The sequence below is a fragment of the Corvus kubaryi genome, unplaced genomic scaffold (assembly GCF_017639235.1).
Source record: "Corvus kubaryi isolate FWS band 111438036 unplaced genomic scaffold, C.kubaryi_AGA036_p1.0 37396, whole genome shotgun sequence".
Classification (NCBI taxonomy): Eukaryota; Metazoa; Chordata; class Aves; order Passeriformes; family Corvidae; genus Corvus; species Corvus kubaryi.
The window spans coordinates 19,409,317-19,437,203 of record NW_024581135.1 but is presented as its reverse complement, the minus strand read 5'-3'; the positions used below and the strand labels follow the sequence as shown (position 1 = coordinate 19,437,203).

At 37.4% G+C, this 27,887-nt stretch overlaps 1 protein-coding gene across 5 annotated transcripts in view; it reads left to right on the top strand.

The window, feature by feature from the left end:
• The window catches only part of LRP2 (LDL receptor related protein 2), a 118,675-nt gene that overhangs the window by 73,986 nt on the left and 16,802 nt on the right, over positions 1–27,887 (top strand). For 3 of the 5 annotated variants that reach the window (XM_042041131.1, XM_042041129.1, XM_042041130.1), the window contains exons 43-67: positions 256–545; positions 1,537–1,740; positions 1,994–2,023; positions 2,113–2,355; positions 3,396–3,521; positions 5,158–5,277; positions 6,120–6,251; positions 7,140–7,341; positions 7,792–8,087; positions 8,527–9,043; positions 10,796–10,948; positions 11,403–11,573; positions 12,856–13,079; positions 13,489–13,666; positions 14,597–14,793; positions 16,361–16,606; positions 17,277–17,405; positions 17,561–17,680; positions 18,258–18,374; positions 18,643–18,759; positions 19,607–19,744; positions 20,457–20,579; positions 22,310–22,438; positions 24,945–25,076; positions 26,409–26,540. In XM_042041131.1, the coding sequence (XP_041897065.1) occupies positions 256–545; positions 1,537–1,740; positions 1,994–2,023; positions 2,113–2,355; positions 3,396–3,521; positions 5,158–5,277; positions 6,120–6,251; positions 7,140–7,341; positions 7,792–8,087; positions 8,527–9,043; positions 10,796–10,948; positions 11,403–11,573; positions 12,856–13,079; positions 13,489–13,666; positions 14,597–14,793; positions 16,361–16,606; positions 17,277–17,405; positions 17,561–17,680; positions 18,258–18,374; positions 18,643–18,759; positions 19,607–19,744; positions 20,457–20,579; positions 22,310–22,438; positions 24,945–25,076; positions 26,409–26,540 (4,466 nt within the window). The remainder of the gene's footprint in view (positions 1–255; positions 546–1,536; positions 1,741–1,993; positions 2,024–2,112; positions 2,356–3,395; positions 3,522–5,157; positions 5,278–6,119; positions 6,252–7,139; positions 7,342–7,791; positions 8,088–8,526; positions 9,044–10,795; positions 10,949–11,402; positions 11,574–12,855; positions 13,080–13,488; positions 13,667–14,596; positions 14,794–16,360; positions 16,607–17,276; positions 17,406–17,560; positions 17,681–18,257; positions 18,375–18,642; positions 18,760–19,606; positions 19,745–20,456; positions 20,580–22,309; positions 22,439–24,944; positions 25,077–26,408; positions 26,541–27,887) is intronic. The other 2 variants (XM_042041133.1, XM_042041132.1) reach the window with 1 other exon arrangement.

The window sequence follows — 27,887 nt, the reverse complement described above, 5'->3', positions numbered from 1 at the left end:
GCATGCAGGAGGGAAAGACACTTGTAGTGGGATGTCTATTTTAAGAGGAATTCAGGATGTCAAATGAAACATACACTTTTCTGTTTCAAACTATAGTTAATGGAGGTGAGGGAGCATAGCAGCATCCTAGATATTTCAGCAGTGAGCACTGTTGAAATGCTGGATGTCAGTTGCCAGACCAATTAGGGCATGGTTTTACACCTAAGTTAGAAGACTTCTTTCTTTTAAAATGTAATAATTTATTTGTTATTGTAGGCAGAAGATTGAGAGATGCAGTCTCTCTGGTACAAATCGTGAGGTAATTGTTAGCACTGCTCTGCATCCATTTGCAATGACACTGTTTGATCAGCACATATATTGGACGGACTGGAACACACGAAGCATTTATAGAGCTAATAAGTATGATGGTTCAGATCAGATTGTAATGATCATGAATCTTCCACAAAGACCAATGGATATTCATGTCTGGGCAAAAAGTAAGCAGCAGCAGTGTATCAACCCTTGCAACCAGTTCAATGGTGGCTGCAGTCACATCTGTGCACCAGGTAAGCTGTTATGCTTGATGACTATAAGCTATTACTGTTTCCTGTATTAGAGTTTAGACTATAACAATTCTAGGCACATGGGGACAGCTGAAATATTTCTTAGTGTTCCCAAATTTTTAATATCTATTTTATTTAAAAATGCAATCACAATGATTGCCATTTAAGATCATGGTATTTCACCAACACACCTAAGGGTTGTATCTGAGAATCCTCACAACTTAAAATTATGGGTTTCTGTAACTTAAACCAAAGCATTGTTTTCTGGAGTTTAAACTTTTCTTGGATGAGACATGAAGTGAGTGCTGCAGGATATGCTTACCTTAGGAGTATATACTCTTACTGTATCAGGTGTTTCCTACAATATATTTTAAAAACCTGTATGGTTGCTATTTCTTTATTACATAAGTGTTATAGAGCTGTTTCATGTGTTACAGATTTTTGGACGTTATGGTCCTTGACTTTGGAAAACTCATTCGGTGCCTGTTTTCATTTGTAGCATCTTAAATACCATTAAAAATCTGTCTTGCCTGAAAACAACTCAAACTTCTCATTAATTTTGAGAAGAGCAGTTTGTCAATTGAAAGAAATTTTGAACACCTGTTTTGATTTTGAGGAATAAAGTCTCAGTGGGTATAGCTGTGATATTTGAAAGCATCACATACCATCTTGCTGCCACTAAAAAGCTATTTGGACAACAAGCAAATACTAAGATACTCCAAATTCTGACCTCAGTTCCTCTAAGGAACTCTGAAGTAACTTTTGTGGATTTTAATGGGTTTGCATATGCCTAACTGAGATAAAAGTCTGGCTAAGTCACCATACTACCATCTAAGTAAATAGATCATACAGGAATTATGAAAATTTCTTTGCCTTTTCCAGTGTTACAACTATGAAAACTTTCATGGAACCCTATATAAAACATCAATATTAAATTTGTTTCCTTTTCTTTGTGTCCTTTTTTATTTTTTTAAACTGTCAAACATAAATTTAGGTCCAGCTGGTGCAGAATGTCAGTGCCCTTCTGAAGGACACTGGTATTTAGCCAATAACAACAAGCACTGTATTGTGGATAATGGTACCAGGTGTGATACTGGTTTCTTCACATGCCTTAATGGGCACTGTATCTCTGAGCGGTGGAAATGCGACAATGACAATGATTGTGGTGATGGCAGTGATGAATTGGAAAGTGTGTGTGGTAAGCATTTGAAGTAACTGCTTTGGAGAGTATACTGTCTTGCCTGTTCTGTATTCTCTGTCACATTTATGCCTTTATGATCATGGATCTTATGGCTGTAGTTTGGAAATGATCCCTTGCTTGCCCACAGATTTGAGGTCTGAATCACTAGTGGTTTGCTTTAGAATCCAGAAGCACTATAGTATTGAATTTTTGTCATGTATAGCCAATTTCTAATTTTTTAATTCAAATATGTATTTTACTTTTCATGCAGTCCGTTTTGCAGCTGTGTTTGCCCTGGCAGGTAAAAATATTGTGATTTTACTTGTTACTTTGTCAGAGAACTTCAATTATATTTTATCCACATTTTTTTTTCTTTTTAACTCTCTGCAGCTTTCCATACTTGTCAGCCAACAGCTTTCACCTGTGGCAATGGGCGATGCGTACCCTATCATTACCGCTGCGATCATTACAACGACTGTGGAGATAACAGTGATGAGCTTGGCTGCTTGTTCCGTACCTGTGACTCCCACACAGAATTTACTTGCAATAATGGAAGGTGTATAGCCCTTCAGTATGTCTGCAATGGAGTAAACAACTGTTATGATAATGGCACCTCAGATGAGAGGAATTGTCGTAAGTTGAGCCTTAGTACCTAGTGCCTATTTGAGTCTGACTCTCTAGATACTAAAGGAAGAGGGAAGTGTGGTTTTGTGTGAAGAAATCTGACAAAATCAGCAAAAAGGACAAAAGTTTTTTCAATTTACATTACAGGTATTGTTAGTGTTATTTGAAGCAAATAGAATTGCTAAATCATGTTCTGGAACATCCTAAGATACTACATAATAAATGTTGCTTTAAGTAGTCTGCCTTGATGCAACAAATCTCATGCAGTATGTAATGTTAATTCTTGTGAGTAAACCTATGGATTTCAAAAAGATTATTTCAGATAAATTGGATGTAAGGTTTATATTTTTGCCGGATCAGCTTGGAATTTGGCAATGGCTTTTTACTTTGTGTCGTGCTATATTAGTTATACTAGATTTAATCCTCAGGATGTATACTGTGATCCTATAATGGCACAGTTTAAAATTATATGCCTTATAAAATTATCAGTTATGTTTGTTTTAGTTAAGATGTAAACTGTGATTAGTTCAATATTGACTGCTTATGCAGTTCATGAAAATAATAACATCTATGCACTAAGATTAAAATCTTCAGTGAAAATTTATATCTGGAGTTTAAGAAATTGATGAAATTTTATTTAGATTTTTTTTCCATTTTGTGTGCCCACTGAATTTTTTTTAAAACATTGTTTAAAACATCTTGGTTTTTTTTTTGTTCTCAGAGAAATCTGACTATTTGCAATTCCTCATCTGTTAGCCATTTGTATTTGGTCTCACGGTCATACCCTACCAGCTGGTTGCAAATGTAGGCATTACAGTGTGAATACATGTCAATTTTCATTCCCTCATCTTCTAGTATTGGCATGTGGGTGTTTTGATCATGTTTTTGTCAGGACTTCCATCAATAAAAGCAATGGTTTAACTGCTCCCATATAGCATGAGCAGTATGAGTGAATCACTTCAGCAAATGAGTGACATGGGACTCTTTTCAACAATGTTACATATCAAATAGCTCTACAGCACTTTTGCTTTTTTTCTCCCTCCTTATAGCGGAGCGTACATGCCAGTCTGGTTTTACAAAATGTCAAAGCACAAATATTTGCATTCCTCGAACGTATTTGTGTGATGGTGATAACGACTGTGGAGATATGAGTGATGAGAGTTCGACTCACTGTGGTAAGTTAATAGGGCCTTTGTTACTTCTCTGATACTTCTGCAATTTGTTCCACTGCTCTTTACTTTTAATATAACTCCAACTGTTCTCAAAACATCTACTTTTTAAATACTGAAGTTATATATGCATGGTACTATTAGCTCCTAATTATCTAAATTATTCTTTTATCTAATATAAAGGATGATAAATTTTTGCAGCGTTTTAATACAGCATTTGAGGATTGTTCCTTTTGCTTATTCTGGTCTGTATTTCTTATTTTTTTTGCAAGGTGTTTGGCACTTAAATATTATAGAGAGCTGTCTTTTTCCATAACTTTAACATTAGAATATTTTTCCTTCTAACCGAATGAAATTGTATATGGTCTCAAATTTATTTTAGCTCTTTCATGTGGTTATGTATGCTTTAGCATATGATTTGTTGTTCATTGTAGCTTCCAGTTAGGGTATTGAAGTGCATTACAAACCAGATTAACTTTTCTAGGACATTTTTATTAGGTAGAAGTTAGGTAGTACTTTTCCCATATAAAATATTAGGGATCAGTTTATAAAACATAATGGATGTTTTCAGATGATGATTTGGTTTTAGTATTGGCTGAGCAGATTATTTTTGCTTTCACTATTTTTCCTAAAGGTACATGCCTTTAGGAAACTAACTATGCCACAGTTTTTCTAAAATATAAATTCAATTTTTGTGACCAGAATGTGGCCACTTTTATTATGGACACCAATGTGTCTAGAATATGTGGCTATAGTGAGCCTTGTTCTGCCTGTGAAAGGTGTGCTTTGTCCCTTCTACTGTTTATGTCCCTGCTGAATTACTTAAATTGAGAAGTGGTGAAGGACAAGGAAGAGGGAGAGAAAAAGAGAATGAGAGATGAAAGAAACTCAAGACATTAATGAGCAATAGTTAACTTTGATTTCCATCATTAAAGGCACAGGGAAGAGCAAGTTAAAAGGCCAGACTGAATCCTTCTGGTATTTTGAAACCATCAGAGGGTACAGCAAAGTATTGGTAACTACTGAAGAAATTGTCAAAATCACTATACATGCCAGGATCAAGGGGCTCAGCTGAAGTGCAGACAGTACTTGCAGCATGCTGAGCTGCAACTATTCAGTGTTATGGTTTGTTCTTCACTGCCATTAAGAAAAGATTTCTACTAGCAAATGAAGAAAAAATTGGTATGAGGAAAACTATCTACCATGAGATATTACTTCCTTAGTGCACATTTTTATTTCCTGTAAAGTACTGAGTCTGCTATGCCTGGTTTGGGCACTGGAGAAATGAGTATATTGGACTGTGGTCATTTTCCTATGCGTACATCTCAAGTATAAATGTAGAACATATGTACAGTTGCTGCATGCAATCCTATTTCCAGAGCAAATTCTGTCTACTTAGTAGCTGATACGTATGCCCTGGGAGAAAATTAAGCCCATTTCTTTGCATACAAATATCAAGCTAGTTTGTACCATGAACTCTTTCCAGAGAGGCTGAGAAAAGACTTCTTTCCTAGCATAATTTTTTCTCTTTCTTTTTTGGGGACTGTAATAATTTTTGCATAACATGGACTCAAAAGCAACTTAAAACAAGTTGGAAAGGTAGCAGAAAGAAAAGAAGTCATACATAGGTTTTTTCTTCCAGTGTCTCTTACTTGCACAAATAGTGAGTTTCGTTGTACATCGGGACGTTGTATTCCTGCTCATTGGTACTGTGATCAAGGAATAGACTGTGCTGATGGCTCTGATGAACCTGCCTCTTGTGGTAAGTCTGCACTCAGAAGATACAACATGGTGGATTATGGCAAATCAGTAGTTTGTCTTGCAGGCAGAAGCTTAATTCCCGACTAAGTGGAAAATAAGTATCTTTTGGGTTTTATTCAGTGTCTCTAATATGAGTCACTGAGTAATCTGAGTCTTAAATACTTAAAGCTGCGTATGGAGTATGAAGGCTTTAATTGCAACAACTGAATGCTTGTAATGGGATTACTCTTAATGTATAACTTCCTATCTCTATAAGACTATGATAGTAGTGAATCAAATGGCAAAAAATAGCCAGTGTTTTGATATTGCTTTGGATGTAAAAGCAGATTTCATGCTATACGGAAAGTATGCATGCAGTACTACATTTGGGGAAAAAGGGAATGTGGGATGCAGAAGGGAAGAGTGTTGACACAGTATATGGGTATCATAGTATTACAGTAAACAAATCCTGTATGTACAATAGAAACTGACAGGAATAAGCAGAGGAGTGGGGTAGGAGGTAAAAAAAAAGGACAGTAATTTCCAGGGAAGAAGAGAAGGAGCTAACTGAAGTCACTGACAATTGATATTATAACATAGTTATTATTCTCACTGTAAAAGTAAGAATAACACAAGGCAAGATTCTTCTATGGTTTCAGCAGGGCTGGTAGGTCACTTTGCATATTATTGGAGTTACACCTTTAGCCTAAGAAAATGTTTTGCAGCTTATACATTAACTATTTACATTTAAGCTTTGATTTTAAATTTCACTGTCATAAGCTTCTCCCTGAAATACAGTTCTCAGCAGATTTCATGGCAGTGCAGGTTATTTTAACAAGCAAAGTGATTGTGTTCATTTTTAAGTGCCCCAAATGCGGACTTGTTCGAGTGACCAGTTCAGATGTGATGATGGCAGATGTATCCCAGCAACATGGATCTGTGATGGTGATAATGACTGTGGGGATATGAGTGATGAGGATCAAAGACATAATTGTGGTAGGTGGTTAATGCAAATAGATACTACACTTTGTTCTGCGGGTATTTTTTAGAAAACAACCAACCCTCAAACTCTCGCCCACTGCCAATTTTTCTACCCCATAAAGGTGCACATTAAGTGTGAGGTACAATCCTTCTGTACCTTCATTTTCATGATATTGAATCAAAATTAAATACTTTGTTGGTAGTAAAACCCAACAAAACATTGTTCTAATTTCGCAATTACTCTTCTTTGAATTGTTGAGTTGAAATGGAGATATAATTAACCTGGATTGTGTGTATGATCTGGGCAGCCAGAGCAGCTTCAGTGGAGATACTCCCTGGTGATCATGCACTGCATCAATATGTGCCATATTAATAACCACATTTGTGGCTTAATATCTGAACAAAATAAGCCTGTCTGTTCAGAGAGTGAACAAAGGGAAGGAGGTTCACCAAACCTAGTCCCACTTCTTGATTTTTTTTGAGAACAGCTGATTATACTTGTAGTCCTTGGCTGTACTAACTATAATGGTGCTACCTCTGTTTGCTCTCTGGAGCACAGAACACCTTGAACAAAATAGGGAATCGAGACTGTCCAGCTCTCAGAAAATCTGGCTCAGCTCCCTGAAATTCTGGCTGAAAAAGCTTATATTGAGAATCCAGTGATTTCCGCACATGTCAGCATTGCCTAAGGAATTCTTTGGCTCCCAGTCAGCCCCTATGAAGAGTAATGTGCAGTTTTGTACATGAGAAGGTACCTATCTCTGGTATCTATCTCTGCATGTGCAGTAGGGCTTGGCTCTGTTACGGATTATGGGTGGATATCCAGGCTGTTGGTGTGTGTGGTGGAGGAGGGTGTCACATACACAGAGTATAACTTGGTTAGTGAACATGGTTTTCCTTCAGCAAACCGCAACTGCACAGCGGCGGAGTTCATGTGTGCCAACAATCAACCCCCACTCAGGAGGTGCATTCCTCGGGCATGGGTCTGTGATGGTGATGCTGACTGCAGTGATGCTCTTGATGAACACCAGAACTGCACACGAAGATCTTGCACAGAAAATGAGTTTACCTGTAGTAATGGCTTGTGCATCCGTAACACATACAGGTTTGTAACTACTGAAGCAGCTGTAGAAATTCTCAAAATTGCTTGTTGTGAAGGAGCTAATTCAACCTTTTTTCCTCACCATTAGTTGTAAGTAGATCTACATATTGTAATGAAACTATTTATCTGCTCTGCATTTGTGCATTAGCTTTGACTCAAAAATGCTCTAGAACTTTCTATGTTAATATCCCCATTGCTCACCATTAGCATTTAATCCTTCTTATTGTCATTAGTAACCTCTCCTAGGGTGATTCTGTCCAGCCTGTAATGCACATGGAGAATATAGAGGACCCACAGGATCAGAATATATAATATGACCCCAGTTTCTGAAAGTCTCTTCTATTGGAGCCAGTAATACCGGCCTTCTTTGGAAATTGGGAGAGTGTATCTATCCCTCTGCCCTGGAGACAGTGATTGCCTTCTTATATTTGAAGAGTGTTCATTCTTCTTCAGGTGTGATAGGCGGAATGACTGTGGTGATAGCAGTGATGAAAGAGGATGCATCTATGAACCGTGTCAACAGCACCAGTTTACTTGTCAGAATGGGCGCTGCATTTCCAAAGCCTACATCTGTGATGGGGATAATGACTGTGGTGATGAATCTGATGAGCTGGAACGTCTCTGTAGTACACCAGAAGCAACCTGCTCTCCCCATCATTTTAAATGTGACAATGGAAACTGCATTGAGCTGGTTAAAGTCTGCAATCGGTTGGATGATTGCTTAGATAACAGTGATGAAAAAGGATGTGGTATGTATAGATTTATTTGTACTGTCTAGTTAAAAAAGCTTAGGCACCTTTGAAAAAATTAAAATTATAAGAAAGGTATCTTTTAAATTTTTTTGCTGTAATTAAATCATACTTATTATGTGCTGTTTTAACTGACTGTGACAATGAGCTAATGATATAAACAAAATATATTTCATACACTGTTATGTATTGCCCTTGCATTTCCAAAATATGCTATAGTCCATAGTTTGCACTTAGGGTGTTTTGTGACAGACTTCAGAGGTGGTAGAATAATTTAATATTGGATTAGGTTGTTTTCTTTTTTCCTTTTTTACAGCAGCCCACATCCACAATCAGCATTTTCAGAGGGTAGCAGGGAGAGAGAGAAAGTGCATTGGAAAGTGACTGCACTATTACTCTGCTAGCTGGTTCCTTGAATAGAACTCCTTTCCTTCTCCAGGTGTAAATGAATGCAGTGACCCTTCAATCAGTGGATGTGATCATGACTGTACAGACACACAGACAAGTTTCTACTGTTCTTGTCATCCCGGATACAAACTTATGTCTGATAAACGGACTTGTGATGATATTGATGAGTGCAATGAAACTCCATCAGTATGTAGCCAGATTTGTGAGAACACAGCTGGCTCCTACATCTGTAAGTGTGCCCCAGGCTATATCCGGGAGCCTGATGGAAAAAGTTGCCGACAAAATAGTAATATCTCCCCATACCTTATTTTTAGCAACCGTTACTATCTGAGAAATCTCACAGCAGATGGCCAGTCTTACTCTCTCATTTTGCAAGGACTGAGAAATGTGGTGGCACTGGACTTTGACAGGGTGGAAAAGAGGTTGTACTGGATTGATGTGGGGAGGAATGTCATTGAACGAATGTTCCTAAATGGAACAAATAAGGAGGCAGTGATAAGTGATGATGTGCCCAACGGGGAAGGTATCGCTGTTGACTGGGTTGGCAGGTAAGAAAATACGTTTTTTGTCTTTCTGGGCTACTGAAGAAATGATGTGTGAAAGAGTTTATCTGAAGGGTTTTTCCCCACTTCATATGAAATTCCTGATGAGTACTGAAATAGTTTGGAATGTGGATGCAGCGTTATACAACTGCTCTGAAACTATTTATCAGCATCTAATACGTAACACTGTTCTTTACTCTCATATGTAGTATACTGAGGTTATGTCAGACTTGCTCTCTCATCAATCAGTCGTTTGCTAGCAGTTGTTGGGATTGGGATGCAGGCTTCACTGCATAAACAAAATACTGTAACAGGTAACTAGATTCCAGTGAAGTAAGTAATAGTAAGCCTTAATGAAATTTAGCTCCTGTACCAATGTGAAGGGCATGTGTCTTTTGCTCTTGAAAAATGCACCTGACACACTCAAACAACATGATCCATATAATTTTCTGCCAGGAGGCCAGCATATGAGTGAGGTAATTGGAAAACACATCTCATCATGGTAAATTTTTAATTGCCTGCTCTGTTTCAAAAAGTAGTCTGATTTACTGCCACAGAACCTCTGTCCTTATGTGGTGCCCACTCTGACAGTGTTCTTGTTCCTGCTTTCCAAGTGCAGTAATATAAGTATGAAAAGTCTAAAGAACATGGATCAGACTGTAAACTAAGAAGAATTGTTCAAGAAGTCACTTTGGGAACTTCCATGAGAGTGTTTATATGAATATGTCCATATAAAAGTTTTTATGTTTAAACCACTTTGTCTCTAACCTAATGATAATTAATGTTGCTAGCACCCCCAAATGCTTTATGATTCATGGAAAGGTGAGGAAGCAAAAGACAAATTTTAGCTGAAATGGTCCTACTGCTTTGTTTCTAATACAGCTTTTGAATTATTTCAGCTACCATTAGTTATGTCTTCAGTCAGTTCTTGTTTAGATGTTTCAGACAGGCTGAAGGACAGTACAATGGTTGAATTTGTCTGTTTGATTTCAGTGCAGGGAGAGGATTGGAGGATGCTGCAAGGTGCAGGTTGGAGAAGACTACCTTCTCCTCCTTCCTGGTGGGAATGGTACTGCTTAGGGTGGTGTGGGCAGAAATTATATCTGTCAGGCTCTTTCTGGAATGACACTGTGGATGCTGCAGCTGACCAGCTCTGCAGAGAATTTCAAAGTACCCTGCTGTAGTTCTAATTGAATTTAATGCTTCGTTTTGATGGAGGCATTTAAAAAATCATTCCTACTGCTTGTATGATTTCTTTGCTAACAGCTGTGTGTAATTCTCAGGGAAGGTAATAGAAGTGTTAGAAAATTCTAGGTGAAGTTTAAATTAGGGTGTCAAACTGCTTAGGACTTTTCTACCTGTTTGATGAGAGCAGAGGTGGCAGCATGGAACAGTTCATGATTCTCTACAATATCTTACAGCCCTGGTCACAGTCCATTGCACTGCATGTCTGTTTTCCTGCTCCTGGCCATTGTTGGTAGGACAGGAAGGGAAGAGGGGTTTAGGAATTTGTAGGTGAATGGCATATTAGTACTCAACTGGGCACCTGCAAGTTTGAATTTGGCACCACTGATTGGGCTTACAGGAACAATAGGAGAGAAAAGGACAGCCTGGAGCATGGTGTAGAAGAGATGTCAATGAAGCACATATTCCTTTACAGTAGATACATTGCTTCTAGGAGAAAAAAAATTTAAAGATGCTGTGAAGCAAAATAAGGGAAAAAAATTAAATAATGTTAAATAAATTAAAATATTTCAGAAAATTGTACTGGGTGGATGCCTACCGAGATTGTCTCTACGTCTCTGAACTTGATGGAAGATTCCGGAAAAAACTGGTGGATCGGTGTGTGGATGCCAACAATACTTTCTGCTTTCAGTATCCCAGAGCAATTGTTGTTCATCCAAAATATGGGTATGACATTTCAAGAGTCCTTTTCCTTTGTTTTGCAAATAATCTTGCACTATTCTGAAAATCTGAAGTAAATTTTTCTGCTTACATTTAGATTTCTGTGGTGTTAGTACTTAGTTGCAGCTTAGGAAAAATAGTAGCTTGCCTGTTGTAGGTGTATATGCATGGCTGTCAGCTACCATTGAAAGTGGAATTTGCTTTCCTGTGGACTAGAAAGTTCTGATTGCAAGGCTAAAAAGGTTGATAGAAATGAGTGTAGTTTGGTAGCTGTTGGGGCTGGCATTTTGAAGGCAATTGTGACTGCACAGTTGTCTGCTGTAGCAGTTAAACTAAGAAATACATTATCTTTCTTCTTCATCAATCTCTGCTTTAGTCCTGTGGCAGAAAATACTGTATTTGAGGCATAGCTTCTAATATTTACTTCAACAATCCTAACTATAAGTATTCCTTTGAACAGACAGATTTACTGGACAGACTGGGCAGATCGAGCCTATATTGGACGAGCAGGCATGGATGGCAAGGAGAAGACTGTGATCATCTCTACAAAGTTAGAGTGGCCCAATGGACTTACCATAGATTACACCAATGACAAGCTCTACTGGACAGATGCCCATCTAAATTATATTGAGTATGTACACAGAAAATATTGAAACAACTGAATAATTGCTCATATCAGATTGTGGTGGGAGAATTTATGGGTGCTGTAAAAATAATACATATTTCTGCCCACTGACTCTATAGAAAACGAGTCAAAATGTCTGGAGTAGTAGATGATATGGATTGTTAGATTACACAATAACTGAGTTTCACATTCTAGGTTCCACTGAAAGTTGTCCAAAAGTTACAGTGAAAAGGTTCACACTCTGTACTAAAATATACAACTTCTCTATATCTAGTTATACAACTTGAACCAAAGCAATATTGACTATAAAATCCCTGTTTTTTGATCCTCTTGTTTCTGCTTATAGATAAGAATTGAGCTGTAACTAAACTAGTTATGTGCTAATAAGTTGTATACATACCATTAGAAGATGTCTGAGTGTCCATAAGTATGATACGGAATTTCCTGTTGGCAAATGGGATTATTTTGTCAACTAAGAAAAATCTATTTATTGCTTCTAGTACTAGAAAATTTCCACCTAAATAGCAGTAAAAAGGATAGTACTCTATTTCAGTGATTTTGAAATACATGATACTGAAATACTTTGAAAGCAAAAATTTGTATTTATGTTAGTGTTCATATTTGTATTCATATTTACATCCACATTTAAATTTGTATTTGTATTTACTTCTATTCTTCTCTACATTAATTCTTCTGCCAGCCTTTTCTATGATAAAGTGTTAAAAATGTCTTTTAAAAGATTTGTATTAATTATATGTAAGTTTCTTCTCTCTTGTATTTCATAATTTCCCCATATAGCAAGGTAATAGTAAAAATGTGAAATCTTGTCAAAGATAGCTCACCAGAGGAATCTCTAAATCAGAAAGACATGTAAAATTTAGGAATATAGGAAGCCTATTATTGTCTTAAGTGTTCCGTTATTAGCAGTCTGAATCATCTAGGCAAGCTAGACTCTTTTGTGACAAAAATAACTTGCTGTTAAGGCAAAAAATGTGCAGAATTTTCATTGTTCTAGCTAATGTGCTTCTGTGGGAAGACTATACATTTCAGTGGATGTTACTCTATTCCATTTATTTCCCTGAAATAGCCTGTTTTACTTTCCTCCATATACTAAAATGAATTTGCTGAGGATGGTGATCTGTCTTTAGGGCACAGCGAAGCCTCAGTTCTACATTGCATGTTTCTGGTCACCAATAATGAAGTGCCATAAGCATACATAATATGTGGAAAGATGAAAAGAAGTTTTAGCATTTATCTGAATGTTTTGCACAAATTTTTCTTTGTGGAGGTACTCTGACCTGGATGGACATCATCGTCACACAGTATATGATGGGACTCTACCTCATCCATTTGCAATAACGATTTTTGAAGACACAATATATTGGACTGACTGGAACACAAGGACAGTTGAAAAAGGAAATAAATATGATGGATCAGAAAGGACTGTTCTTGTGAATACCACACACAGACCATTTGACATCCATGTTTACCATCCATACAGACAACCATTTGGTGAGGAAACAGAATTAGATTTGCGTTTAGAGGGTCAGCAGTTATGTGGGGACTAGTTGCAAAGTGTCATGAATGCACTCAGCTTTTGCCTTTGCCGAGGGGAATAAAATGCACAGAGTAAATGTAGGCATCTACTTTACATTTATAAATTGCCCTTTCTTTGAAAAGCAATGACTGGTAATGCATAATTTTAAATTAGCTTCTGAAACATCATGGCTTAATAGCATACATTTTGTGTGTATGAAATCACATATATTTTCCTCATGAAATGCCTACTTACCTAGGTTTTGTTTTTCAACATCTTATATTTAAGGTTTCAAAGCAGTACTAGAGGAATCTATTGTAGATTGAAACCTTTGTGTTCTGGAATTTATAAAGTATGGTATTATTTATTCTTCTGTTTTACCAGTTAATAATCCTTGTGGCACCAATAATGGTGATTGTTCCCATCTTTGCCTAATAAAAGCTGGTGGTCAGGGGTTTTCCTGTGAATGTCCTGATAACTTCATGGTCATACAGTTTGGCAATACAGCCCACTGCCTTCCAATGTGCTCTAGCACCCAGTTTCTCTGTGCAGACACTGAGAGGTAAGTCCACTGCTCACCATTGCTTTTTCACCATGTGTTTTTAAGGATATATTTTACAGTTTAGTTTGTTTAAAGGGGCATGAAATTAGGAATTCATTCTGCTCTCACGATGAGTTTGTGACCTGCTTGCAAAGAGAAAACCAGGAAAAATAGGAAGACAGGCTTCCATTTTGGAAAAGTACTTCTAGACTGGTTGCTTAAGTAGTACTTTTTTTCTTTATGTTATATGGCATTGCTAATGTAGCAAAGTTTGGGTTGTTAGAAACATGAACCTACAGAAACTGTTTCTTGTTGAATTCTCAGACCTGGAACCTTCTCTTATTTTTAAACATCTTTTACAATGTATCTGTTTCTCCCAAATATATGCTGTCTGCCAGTGGCCCAGGAAAGGCCTTTAACTCATTCGAGGGCACATTTATAACCCCTATTACTGAGACAGCAGTGGAGGGAGAGGAATGGTGATGTAAGAGTTCTTCTACTGATGTATCACTCTGGAGCCTATGAGGCGGGTGTGCTTATTGGGTTGCCTTTTGAAGCAGTGTTATAACAATAATCCCTAGTGAAATTATTGTGCTAAAGTTTGGGTGAACTATTGAAATGTTACCTCATTAAAAAGCCAGTTGGAGATTGATCTAAAAAACATGAGAGAGGATTACCACAAATAAACATAAAAATGAAATAGTTATTATTTTCTGTGAACTTCCTTCTAGAGGTCCACCAATATCATCTGTTTATCATCTGTTTCTGGTGACAGTATTCTGGCATATTTTGTTAGCATTTGACATCTGAAATAGAAGACATAAAATTCAAGATGTTTTGGGTGTTTCAAGAATAACACTATGACATGACTGTCTTTTGTGCTGTAAAAGGATAGTTGTACATCTGTAAAGCCATATCCTCAACACAGAACACCCTGTTTTCTCTTTGCAGGTGTATTCCCATCTGGTGGAAATGTGACGGACAGAGGGACTGTCGAGATGGCTCCGATGAGCCCCCAACCTGTCCGCAGCGGTACTGTCCTGTGGGGCAGTTCCAGTGTAATGATGGGAACTGCACAAGTTCACATTTCTTGTGCAATACCCAGCCAGATTGCCATGACAGATCAGACGAAGATCCTGTACTTTGTGGTATGTTCCAACAAATAAATTAAAGTATTTTGCCAGTATAAAACATGTAATCAACATATAAATTTCATAATCAATATCTCTTTTTCAAAGATGAAAAGGTGAGATAGACAGATGCAGTCTTGCACCTGCTGGAGCACTTCACCTCAGTGCAAGCAGGGTAAAGGAGAGCAAAAATGTATTATATCAAAACATAAACAGTTTCTGTACCTTTGAGACAGATTTGCACTGAGATAAATTACCATCTGAGGTATAAAATATTAGAAACAGGACTCACTTTGTTTTGCTCTGAGTAAAGCCATGGTGATTTTGAAGAATCTAAGGCTTCCTAATGCCCAGGTCAGTCTAACTGGTGGGCTAATTTTCCCTCTATTCTACTTTGCATGATGGGACAAAATTATTACATCCTCTGCATTGCACAAAATCCAATTCATGTGGGAAGATTTTTTTGGAGAGCTGTATGTGAAAGCAGTCTTATAGAAATGCAGCATTATTATGCTTTTGGAATAATGTTATCTCCTTTAAAACCTATGCTATTCCACATACTTATGCCTAATTTAAAACAGCATATCCTTAGTTCTCTTTTTGTAAATAACATAGTTCTAGCAGTTGCAAGCTTAGTAATATAAAGCGAAGGGGAAAGCAGTGTAGTTACATAAGTGATAGTTTCATTGCCTTCCATTCCAAAGTGTTTCTAACAGTGACAGAATTAAATGAAATGTTAATTTTAGCTGAGTTTCAAATAGCTAAGATCTTAAGTGTGCCACAGGGGAATTTAAAAAGAGGAAATACAGCAGCTGTGTAATGCGCTGATTTTAACATACTGGGTACAATAAAAATCAGTCTAGGTCTATGTAATTCCTTTTACTCATTATCTCGTGCATGGGAACAGAATCCTTTGGTCTGGGACATGTATGGAAATTATGATACACTGCTTTCTCTTGAACAGTTTGGCAGTGTATGTAAAAGAAAGTAGAGTGGGGTATGGTGAGACACAGAAATTCTGGAAGTAGAGATAAGTGTTGATTCCTGTTTTCAGAGCTACCCCAATTTGCTAGCACTGCTGATACCAGCTTTTTGTGCTTTCCCCTTTCGGAATAGAGGGTATATATTTGTAGGTTGTGCAGCTAATACTAGCATAGTCTTCTGCTATGTTTTCTGTCATGTTCATTCATAGAGAAACAGGCCCATCAGGCAATACACACCTAAGCTGATAGCATGGCCAAAGTGCCACTTAGCTCCTCTGTGGAGTGACTGGGAGACCCTGCCTCAATCATGTTGAATGTTGGGTTTACTTCCCTCTGCTTTAGGAGAAGGTAGTGTATGTCTTGCTCCTAGAAAAACGTAGAGCCTTAGTGAGCTTGTCTGAAGATGCCTGGGGAAAATATGACATGGGATGTTAGAAATGTGTACCTTAATTGCTTTAACTGGGCGAGTATATGTGATGTTTTAAATTTTTTCTGGCTTTGTTTTTAACTGTTGGTGTAAACATAAAGACTCAATTGATATAACAGCAGCAGACCATTTCTGTAAGTTTCAATATCCTAACAGCTAATCTGTATTCTTTCAGCTAATCATCAGTGTGAAACTCATCAGTGGCAGTGTGCCAATAAACGATGTATCCCAGAAGCCTGGCAGTGTGATAGAGAGGATGACTGTGGTGATAATTCGGATGAAGATAGCGCTCACTGTGCCAGTAGAACCTGTCCCCCAGGCCAATTTAAATGTGACAATGGCCGCTGCATTCCACAGTCCTGGAAGTGTGATGTGGATGATGATTGTGGTGATAACTCTGATGAGCCATTCCACGAATGCAGTAAGCATACAGCTGTAGTAAGATGCCTATATTAGAGTGCACCAAAAGCAGAGTGAACCACAGTACTTAATTTGCCTGAGATTGAAAGTTTATTGGAAAGGGGCATTTTCTGCAAGCTAATTACATTTGTGTAGTAAAGAGCGTTAGAAAACATAGGGACTATGTGATAATTTACTACCTCCTTATTTTTGAAGGGGAGAAGGCTTATTTTTGCTGGCCAGATTGTCAGAAACTGGCAGCATCTCACTCTGACTTTCTTGATGCTAGGATTTTCCTATATGCTTTAGCATGTCTTTCTGAACCGATGGGTGTCTTGAAGAACTTGTGACCAAGATTTGCCATCTGAGGACAAGCTGCCTCCTCTGGTTCCCAGGTTTGGGGCTATTGCCAGTGTTACCAGCTCTAAATAGTTTGGTGAAAAACACAATGGGTGTGATTTGAACATCTGATGGGTTTATAGTATATGCAGAATGCAAGCAGCATAGATTGGAAAAGATAGTTAAATCAGATACATTTGATACTTTCTCTTTTACAACACTGAAGTTAGCAGATAAATCTTTTTAGTTGAAATAATTGAACGTAAGTTATAAAAGGTTAGGAGAGGCAGAATAGCAAGGAGGACAGTTAATGGCTAAGTAACACAACTAATTTTGACAACTGCCTCTTTCAGTGGGACCTGCTTATCGATGTGACAATCACACACAGTTCAGCTGCAGAACCAACTACCGTTGCATACCATTGTGGGCAGTATGCAATGGGAATGATGACTGTAGAGACAACAGTGATGAACAAGGCTGTGGTAAGTTTGGAGGAGGTCATTTCAGCATGACTGTGCCTAAAATATTTCTCCAATTTGCAAACACACAGATTTTCTGAAAGCCTTCAGTAATAATGTACCTGGGCAAAGACTATGCTAATGTGTGCTGTTTTGTTGGCAAACTGTCTACACTGCAGAGGAGATGACTTGCAGTCCTTTTGGAGATTTCCGTTGTGACAATCATCGATGCATCCCGCTGCGCTGGAAGTGTGATGGAGATGATGACTGTGGCGATAACTCTGATGAGCACAACTGCAGTGAGTTCTTGTTTTGTCTGTAATGATATAGTCCCACTTATGACTTAAATATCCTTCTATTTCTTATGAGAACAAGGCAGACAGCTCTCAAATGCAACCATACTTTGCTTTATACAGTCTGTCTTTTATTTGCTGAAATACCGCACTGATGTCACAAGGATGCATTCTGGTTACATAAAACCACTGATAAATCCCGTCATCACAATAACACAAATTCCAGTTTTCCACTAAGAAGTGACATTTGAATTTTGTCCTGTGTGCAAATGTAGTACTATCTAGTTTCTTAAACAATAATAGTGGATCTTTATTTTCTGATTTGAGTTAAAAGCTTCTGTATAATTCTGTGTTGAAACAAAGTCTGCAATGATTTTCCTTTTTTCTATATCAAGAGGGACATAGAATGTCGACCATGTTTAAAGAGTACTTGGGGGGAATGATGCTTTAACATCATTTAATTTTAAAGATTTTACCTCATTATCTGCTCACATTAGTTTTGTCTGGTTCAATGAGACAGGTGTGGATGTTTAACTCTACATCTGGGGAACTTTTCATATTTGTACATTCATTTTAAACAAAGGTCCTCGTGAGTGCACAGAAAGTGAATACCGTTGTGACAATCTGCATTGCATTCCTTCACGATGGATCTGCGATCACGATGACGACTGTGAAGACAATTCAGATGAACGTGACTGTGGTGTGTATTATCTGAATGCTAACTCTTACATGTTCTCGCTGTTGTTTCTAATGTGATAAATTATTCTGCAAAATGATCTTTTATGGGAAGCATCTTTAAAGAAGTAATGTTCACCCTGTCACTTTAGTCATTCCACCAAAAGTAGAGAGTACCACAGTTTTAATAGTCTGGGATTTTCCAACTTTTTTTAGAAGATTGTTCTCTAAAAGTAAGTAGTTTATCTATTTTTGAACAAAAAGGCATTTCAGTTACTTCTGAATCTTTTCAGAGTTGAGGACCTGCCACCCAGGTTATTTCCAGTGTGATAGTGGACATTGTGTTGCAGAGCGCTTCAGATGTGATGGAAATGGAGACTGCCTTGATTTCTCTGATGAAGCAACTTGTCGTGAGTTTCAAGCTTTGCAATTGGTGCTCATTGTGCTCACTTTCGGAAAGATTTGCACTTTTCCCTATTTTTAAGTGAGATGACTCCTTAGAGATATAGAATTTTGCAACACGCAGTGGTATCAGAAAAAATTCAGGATAAGCATAATATTTTCAATCTGCTTTTTAATATAACAATGGGTTGCCATCTCTTACACTGATTGTAAATACATTCTGAATGGTAGGAAATGAATGTGTTTACCAAGTCCAGGAGAAGATACACATGGAATGTACATCACAGCAGTTGTCTTTTAGAACCTGAATTATACAACATTTGGCTGTTCTTAAATGGAGGAGAAAAGTGTATGAGAAGCCACTGAAAGGGCAAGGGTGTGGTTTATTTATATAGGGTGGTAGAATAATATTTTTGGTTTTTCTTTGATTTAGTTCAGTTCCTTTCACAGCTTTTACAGAATATGAGTGGGGTTTTTTTTCTATATCAACATGAGTACTTTTGGAATTAGATATCTTATGTGCTTCTTCAATCATTCACTTTTGGTGCCAGTGTGGTTAATTATCTTTATTATTGAACTAGATTCGTCAATAACAAATTCAAGTAGCATTTGCTAAATTAATTTCTTTATTTTCAAAACTTGTTTAACTTATGTTGTTCCATTATTCATTTAAACCTGAATTAATTACATTGTAGCTGCCAAGAAGTCCTCAGTCCTTGCAGCACCTCATATAGTATCTCCTATTATGGAGAGAAGTGTTTTTAAAAATAGTGTGGGGTTGGGCTGAATATTTTTCATGAGAATATAAAATTTTTGTTGTAAATGAAAATGTCTTAATAATTTTCTTTTCTTCAGCTACACGGTATCCTAATGGTACATACTGTCCACCCATGCTGTTTGAGTGCAAAAACCATGTCTGTATTCAGCCATACTGGAAATGTGATGGTGATAATGACTGTGGAGATGACTCTGATGAAGAACTTCACCTTTGCTGTAAGAGAGAGGAATTATACTAAAATGAACAGTATGCTTAATCTCTACGTATGCTAGATCAATTAGAGAACAAACTGTAATTATTCGGGATGAGTGCTAAGAATTTTGCTTTATATGCAAGTTCACTTCATTCTCTGACAATGTTTCTCACTGCTTTGCAGCTGTATGGTTACAAAAGTAGGGAGAAGCATATCAGAGAGAGAAGGACACTATTTCATGTTTTCAAGTTGGTTATCTAAAATAAGAATGTCAGTTTGAAATTAAAGATCAGTTCAGATAACGTATATTGTCAAAGGTGCTGAACTTTCAAAGCAATTAATGTTGTCAGGACATCTTTGTGAATATGGCTGAGAAGCTCTAATAATTAGGTGTTGGAGGTACTACTTAAACTGGTTTTGTTATGCACTTAAATAACATGTTTGATTTCCAGTCAATTTACTTCATAAGCAAACCTAGAAACCTCAGTGTTCTATGTAGTTAGAGAAATTGCCTTTGGCTAAAATGAGGAACTGTCTTCTGATAAAAAAAATTTGTAATGTCATAACATATAATCACCAAAATGTGCAGAAAATATTTTTTTGTGTCTGAATGCCTCCTCATCTTTTGAAGTATACAAAACATATAAATGTTTCAAGATAAAGTGATATGAATAATTTTCAATCCAATGGCCTGAAGTATCAAAGTGTGACTGATTTGACCTCTGTGCTTTCAGTGGATGTTGCCTGTGACTCTCCATTCCGTTTCCGATGTGAAAACAATCGCTGTATATACAGTCATGAGCTATGCAACCAGGAGGATGACTGTGGAGATGGAAGTGACGAGAAAGAAGAACACTGTATGTTTACGCAAAATTGAGCATCAAATTCAGTAATTTTGATGTGCTTAACATTTAATAATACCAAAGAGATGTCAAAGTTTACCATAAATTATGAAAAGAAGATCTCTCTATGAAATAATTTGAACTACGGTTATTGGTACTTGTTATGATCCAGTTTTAAGGTTCTTAGAAATGCCTCTGCCTGAATTAAGGTGCAAACAAGACCATATGCCAGTGACAATAGTAAGGGTTTTATTTGATGCTAAATATGAAAGAGAGAGAGAAAAAGAAGTAGAAAATGGGGGGGGGGGAGGGAGAAAGAGTGACCCAAGATGTTCCGTTGATCCTCTCCAGCTGGTCCTCTTGGTGGTAAAGGCCCCCCCCCCCAGAAGGCACAGAGTCCCACGGGTGTACATGCTCAGGCTAGGTAGGCATGTCCTGGTGTGTCTCCCTGGGGTGGGGGTCAGTCTCTCACGGCAGACTCTGGGTCTGTTCCATCATGTGCAGCCCTGTGGGGCCGAGCCTCTCACGTGAAAGTCCCGTGGGTGTGCCCTGTGGGGCTGGGGGTTCCACAGCTGGGCCGGTTTGTGTAATCAGAGGATGGGTGTTTAGTGCCTCTCACCAGAGGTTGCACCATGCACCCAAAACCTCGTCCTCCCATGTCAGCTGGGGGGAATCTGTGTAAACCTGGCTTCTGTGAGCTGTGCTCTCCCCCCACCCCAAACTCAGCCGGGGATAGTTGCAGCTGGTGGCTTTGGCCGTTTGTGGATGCACACCTTTCCCCAGCCTGAGATGATTGAACAATGCATTTCCCTTTATCTCATCAACAGTTTGACTTTCAGTTCGAAGTCCCACTCTTCAGGGAAGCTTCTTTGACTGTAGCTTCTTATAATGAGCAAAACTTTATATCAGTGTTTGAGGCATGAACTATTTTCAGTCTCTGACAGTACTATGTATTTATAGCTCTCTATGCAAGTAGCAAAATCAGCAAACATTTGTCTGAAAGTATAGAGTGTGATTTTCAAAACAATATTGTATTTTATTATGTGCACCAGCTACATTTTTTCATTTTATTATGAACCCCACTTAAAAGGAGGAAGAAGAAAGAATTCGGCTGTATTGTAAAATTGGGATGGGATGGCTAGCCAGGACTTTTAAAATACAGAGATGGATACTTCCTGAAGTTGTGGCACTGTTAAGCACATATTAACAATCTTGATATTTAGGCCCTGACCCTGAGGAAGCTCTGTTAATATTCAATATGTTTTTGCTCTCTGATATCTTAAGTAGTTCTCACTGACTGTGTTGTATATTTTCAAGTTTAATAATATTTTTGGTTGCTTAATAATATTATTTGCTGGCTTTATTGTACAATTTTTAAAGTTAATAGTTTACTAATATCTCCATAATTTCCTGAAGTCTGCAGTAGATGTATGAAGTATATCATTAAAGGATATTAATAAGCTTGCACTATTAAAAAGAAAGTTCAATCAACTATTAATAGGAAGAATTTTCCTTTTGTCTTTTCAATAAAATAGCAGGATGTCTTTCAGTTCATGGAGATGTGACTAGAAGCCAGGATGTTACATCCTGGTTGTGGTTTTAACTTTATATAGACTTCCAAAGTACTCTTGTCATTGTTTTACCAGATGGCATCAGCTTCCTCATTAGCAATGGGGAATAGTGCTGTCTATTGGTACTTTGTAGTTTAAACTGTGACAGAGGAATGTTTCTCTTCTTCATTGTAGGTAGAGAGCCAACACCAAGACCTTGTAAAACAGAAGAATTCAAGTGCAGTAATGGAAATTGCATTCCCCTACATTATGTCTGTGACAACTATGATGACTGTGGAGACCATTTTGATGAAATGGGCTGCAGTAAGTAATAATATCAATAAAATACAAAATTACAATGCTGTTGAAATAGAATTTTCTGAAACTAAAAACAATGCATGTTTTTTCTTGAATAGCATACTAAGGATTATTGGTTTTTGATTAGCATGTGTGAATTATTTTATTGTTTTTTACTAAGCCTGTTCTAGGATTATCCAATTAGTGATGACAGTATTTTCTGTTTTCATTCTTTCATTATTTTCATTCATTTTATTTTCTCTTCTGTTTTCATTCTTCTGTACATGTCTTTCAAGAACATGTAGATGAGGTATTTAGAGACATGGCTTAGTGGGTCTTGGCAGTGGTTAGGTTTACAGTACAACCTGATGATCTTAAAGATCTTTTTCAACTTGAATGATTCCATGATTCTATGAAATTCAGTGCTCTGAACACAGTCTTTTTTAGGCTTAGAGTATTTGTGCATCACAAAAAAAAGTAGGTTTGACCTTTGTTTTGATCTTGTTTTGAAATGGGTTGCATTACAGAGGCAAGAACATCCATTTATTTCAACCATAGTTGCAATAGACCAACCCTATGGCGTTATTCACAGGCAGACTCTGAATTGATATACATTGCTCTAGCCCTGTTAAAAATAAAAGTATATTGAGATGCTTCTATTTTCCTTTTTATGGACATGACCACAGAGTTCTTTAAGGACCAACCACCAGTCCTTTGCTTGACGGCCCTCTTAGATCCTCTGTACAGCTTTTATTAACTATTTATTATAAATTTACTAGCATCCATTTAAATACAAAAGTTTTGACTTAAACTTTGAGATGAGAGGGTATTCCATGGAATCTCAAAAAGAAAAAAAAAATCCTAACTGTTTATGTCAATATATAGACAGCTGCAGAGTGGTAATATGAGCATAAACTTGTAATTTCAATTTGTCAGGCTGTGATGGCTTCAAGTGAAAGTGTGACAAATGCTACACTGGTAATTTGCAATCCAGCAGACTTGCAAAATACAAATAACATGGAAGCCTATAGTGCAGTCCATTTTGAAGCAGCTGATGTCTCTGTTTTAATTACCATCCCGATGGTCTTTAGGTAATATAGCTTAATGCAATGACTTGATGAAAATATAGAAGTATAAAAAGGCTATGAAATTGTGAAACAGACACGTTCTGATGTCTGCATTCTGCTCTTTGGGGATAAATGTGAATACAGATCAGATGATAACATTTGGAGCCTTCCCAACATCAAATACCCGCTATAATGAAAATAGAATATTTGTGTGTGTGTGTGTGTGTACAATGAATTTATGCTTCTTACATGTATGCTAAATTGAGCTGTTTAAACTTAATTTAATCAGCACTGGAATGTCTATGTAAAAAGGAGATAATCAGCTTAATGTAAAGTTTTTGCTATACATCTGTATCTTTTCCTCACGATCTGCCAATAATCATATTATTTATCTTTTCTGCTTATATAACACATTTGAGTTTGTACTCAAGTATTTTGTGCATCTATGGAGTATGTCAGAACCAATATAATTCTATATGTACTTTCAGAGGAGTATAATTTTCGTGATCTGTTAGAGACTGACTATTATCCCTGGCTTGGCTTTTCCATTATAGGAATGTTTTAAAGGGCAGTGCATTCTGTGCAATGACCTGTACTGACTTCAGTAGGCTTTAGATTAGGTTTGGCATGAACTACATGTCATCTTCTCTCTAGTTTCCAGATATTAATAATGTAGAGCCTGTGTTGTGCATGATATTAATTGAGAATATTTCTTGTTCAGCTGATAAGAAAGCACTGGATAAGAAAGAGGTATGTTGGCAAAGTTAAGAGTTAGAGTCAAATCTCTTAAATTCTGCAGTTGCTGCAGATTGATGGTAATGTAGAATGTAATTTCTCTTAAGCAAGGTGAGCTTTTGTGGATACAAAAATGCTGTTAGCAAGGAATTTTCCTGCTTCGTCCAAGCCCGTGGGATACTTTTCTCTCTCATGAAGAGATTAGCAGAAGTTCTGTAAACCATGAACACCTGCGACCTTGTAGAACTTTGTTTATAGTACCGTAGGAAAATATTTTGACAATGGAGGTTTTAGGATTTTAGCCAATCACCCCAAGGGGTGGCCGATCCTTTGTCCAATTAGACTATGAAGAAAAAAGTCCAAAAAAGAGTTTGTAAAATAATTAAATGAATCAATCTTGCTGCACAATTCCTGCCTGTTGGATCTTCTCTCCTCCTCCCTACGGCTGTGGGACATGGTAATATCGACAGCGGAAATAAGCTTTAATGGTTATGGCTCTTATCCTGACCCTGCTCTCTTGTTTTCAGTTGACAACTCTCTTGGCCAGGGGTTATCATTGTCTTCTAATTTTTGTTAGAAAAAAAGGAAAGGAAACTAACTTTATCTACCTGAAAACTGTTTTCAATTGTATGACCAAATGACCAAATTTTTATGCCTCCCACTTATCACTTAGTTTTCTGGTTATAATTGTATCATTTGCTTTCTTTCATTTCCTTTTTTTTTTCCTTCAGATCCTGGAACAGAGCGAACTTGTGCAGAAAATATCTGTGAACATAACTGTACCAACCTGAATGAAGGAGGCTTTATCTGTTCCTGTAGGCCAGGGTACAAGGCCAGTGAAACTAACCGCAACTCCTGTGAAGGTATTTTTAATCTTGTAAATATCTTCTCACTGATAAGTGTTCCGTGACCTGTCACTTCATCATTCAAATGTGACCACTCATTTTCACGTTCTAACAGGATTTTTATACATTTAGCAGATGCTTCCTAAAAAGTTTTGCTGCTGAGCCGTGTTTTCTATCATGTATTCATCATTCAACAAAAAATTGTCTCCCCAGTTCAGACTTCTTTTAAACTTTTGGTGGCTGTAGATATGTTTTTGCATATAGGTTTTGTCATATCTTTGCAATCTGAGGGATAGAAATTTGATGGTTTTTTTTTTTCTTATTGAAAACAAACTTACTGGAGATTATACTCTCCTTCTGTTCTGCTCCCAAACAGACCTACCGAAAAGGTGTGTTGTGCCATATTTTTGCCCTGGGTTTTATGCAGATAAAATGTGGTGAGGAGTCTACTCAAAGGCCATATTTGTGGTCATGCAGTATAATACCTTACCAGTTGCTATTTCAGTATGTTTAGATGAGAACATTTCTGCTTGTTTCTCCCAGCTCTTGTGGACAATTTGTGTAGTTTTATTAAACATGATCCAAGGCCACCCCTCCCTTTCCTTCCTGCTGATACAGTTTCTGAGGACTATGTGTCTTTGCTTCAGCATTTCAAGACAACTTTGCTCTTGCATCTCATTTTAGTCATACCTTATCTTTTGTCTTGCCTTATTCATTTCACACAAAAATAAATCTAAAAATAAATTTGTTAAGCATGAATGCAGTAAGGCAGTTATTGGCAATCTGTATTTAGGACATCGTAAAAAGTAGATGAGTGATGAAGAGTTCTGTGTGATAACAGATGGTGATTTTAAGGATTGCTTATCAGGTCACTGATCTTTTAGAGTATGTGAGGAAGGCACAAACCTACCACTTCATGGAATAAAGATGACCAGCATAGAATCATCAAGGTTGGAAGAGGCCTTTAAGGATATCCAGTCCAACCATCAACCCAGCACCACCACTGTAACCCCTAAACCACTAAACCATCACCCAGCACCAGATGCAGATGCCTCTGAAACACCTCCAGGGTTGGTGACCACTGCCTCCCTGGGCAACCTTCTCCGATACCTGACCACCCTAAGAGTGAAAGGGTTTTTTTCTAATATCTAACCTGAATTTCCCCAGTCTCATCTTAAGACCATCTCCTCAGCTCCTCTCACTGCAGGCACCGTAGAAGAGACTGGCTCCCACCTCAGTACAGCCCCCCTTGAGGGGGTTGTAGAGAGCAATGAGGTCAGCCTTGAGACTCCTAAAGACTAAACAAGAAAGAGATCAAGTTCTAGCAATATTTTCTCTTCTTGTGTCTAGATATCAATGAGTGTGAGATCTTTGGAACATGCACCCAGGACTGCAAGAATTCCAAAGGAAGCTATGAATGTTTCTGTGCAGATGGCTTCAGGTCTGTGGGTGATCAACAAGGCAAACAGTGTGCAGCTGATGGTATGTTAACTGATAGCGAGATTGATTGCCACATGTAAAGAGCAAGTGCAATATAGCAACTTATTGAATGTAATACTCTCTTTTATAAGAAGGGAATAATGAAAACCAAACCTTATTTTGTAAGATAATATTATCTGTGTATTCCACCTATTCTATAACCAGGAATAAAAGCGCTCAGCTCTGCTTCCAATTGTAAACATTAGAAATAATACCTTGATTTGGATGCCCGCCTTTGTTTCTCCTGAAATTTTCTGCAAACATAAACATGGTATCCTGTGGTTGTCATCAGAAGGAAATTAATGTTGCTGATTGCTGAAGTTTAGATTTTTTCAACAAAATAATGCACCAGAAAAAAGTTTCATTAAACTAGCATAAATCAAAGGCAGTTTGATGACAGGTTGCCATTCATTGTTCATGGACTGATGCACACAAACAGAAGGACTTTGGCCAGTGTTTCAGATCAGTCACTGACTTTTTATCATACCTCAGTGCAGTGACTACAGTGTGTGGGAGTCCTTGAATAGGTAGAGTTGATTCAGAAAATAATAGTAATAGATCAGTAATAATAAAAGAAAAGAGGTGAAGAAAATAGAAAAAAGTGACAATGGAGCAGTGTTATATAAAAAACAAAAACAGTACTGCGTTTAGAAAAGTAGTTACACTTTAATAGCTGTAACAGATAAATGATAGAAATATGGTGTGCCTAGTCAAATAGTCAAACAGAATGCCTCTGACCAAACCTACATGCTACTGGAGGCTTTGAAACCTAAAAATTATTTGTAATATGGCATCTCCAGGTTACCAGTCCAGGGGCCTAGTTCAGCAAATATTTACTGCTGAGTGTTTGGCTGGAAATGCAAAAGGACGTTTACACCTCAGTTTCTGCCTGGCTGCCTTTTTGTGCATGTGTCAGAAATCCAGTTCTTTTGATACCCTTCTTCACAGGCTTTATTCAGGAAGCATCTAGACACACAAAGTGTTCAAGGCTAAGTGATAGAATATAATATAACTGTAGCTGGTAACATAATGAAATTTGTTGTGCCTAAAGTTCTATTTCTATGTATGCCCAGAATTCTGCCATGCTTTATAGTACAATCTCACAGCCCTCATAAATGACGGCCAAATGGGATGTTATTAGGCTAACCCAAAATTAAACTGTGGTCAGGAGAACATTCATCTGAATATGGAGATATTAGAATTTAAAAACAATAAGATGGAACTTTGACATGTCACGGCTTAAGGGACTGGCAATTTATTTGTACTTTCAAAATTGCTAGCTGTACTTGGAGAGGGAAAGTGGAATTGTGTAGTGTGTAGTGGCATTCTGTTTTTGAGATGTGGTGATAT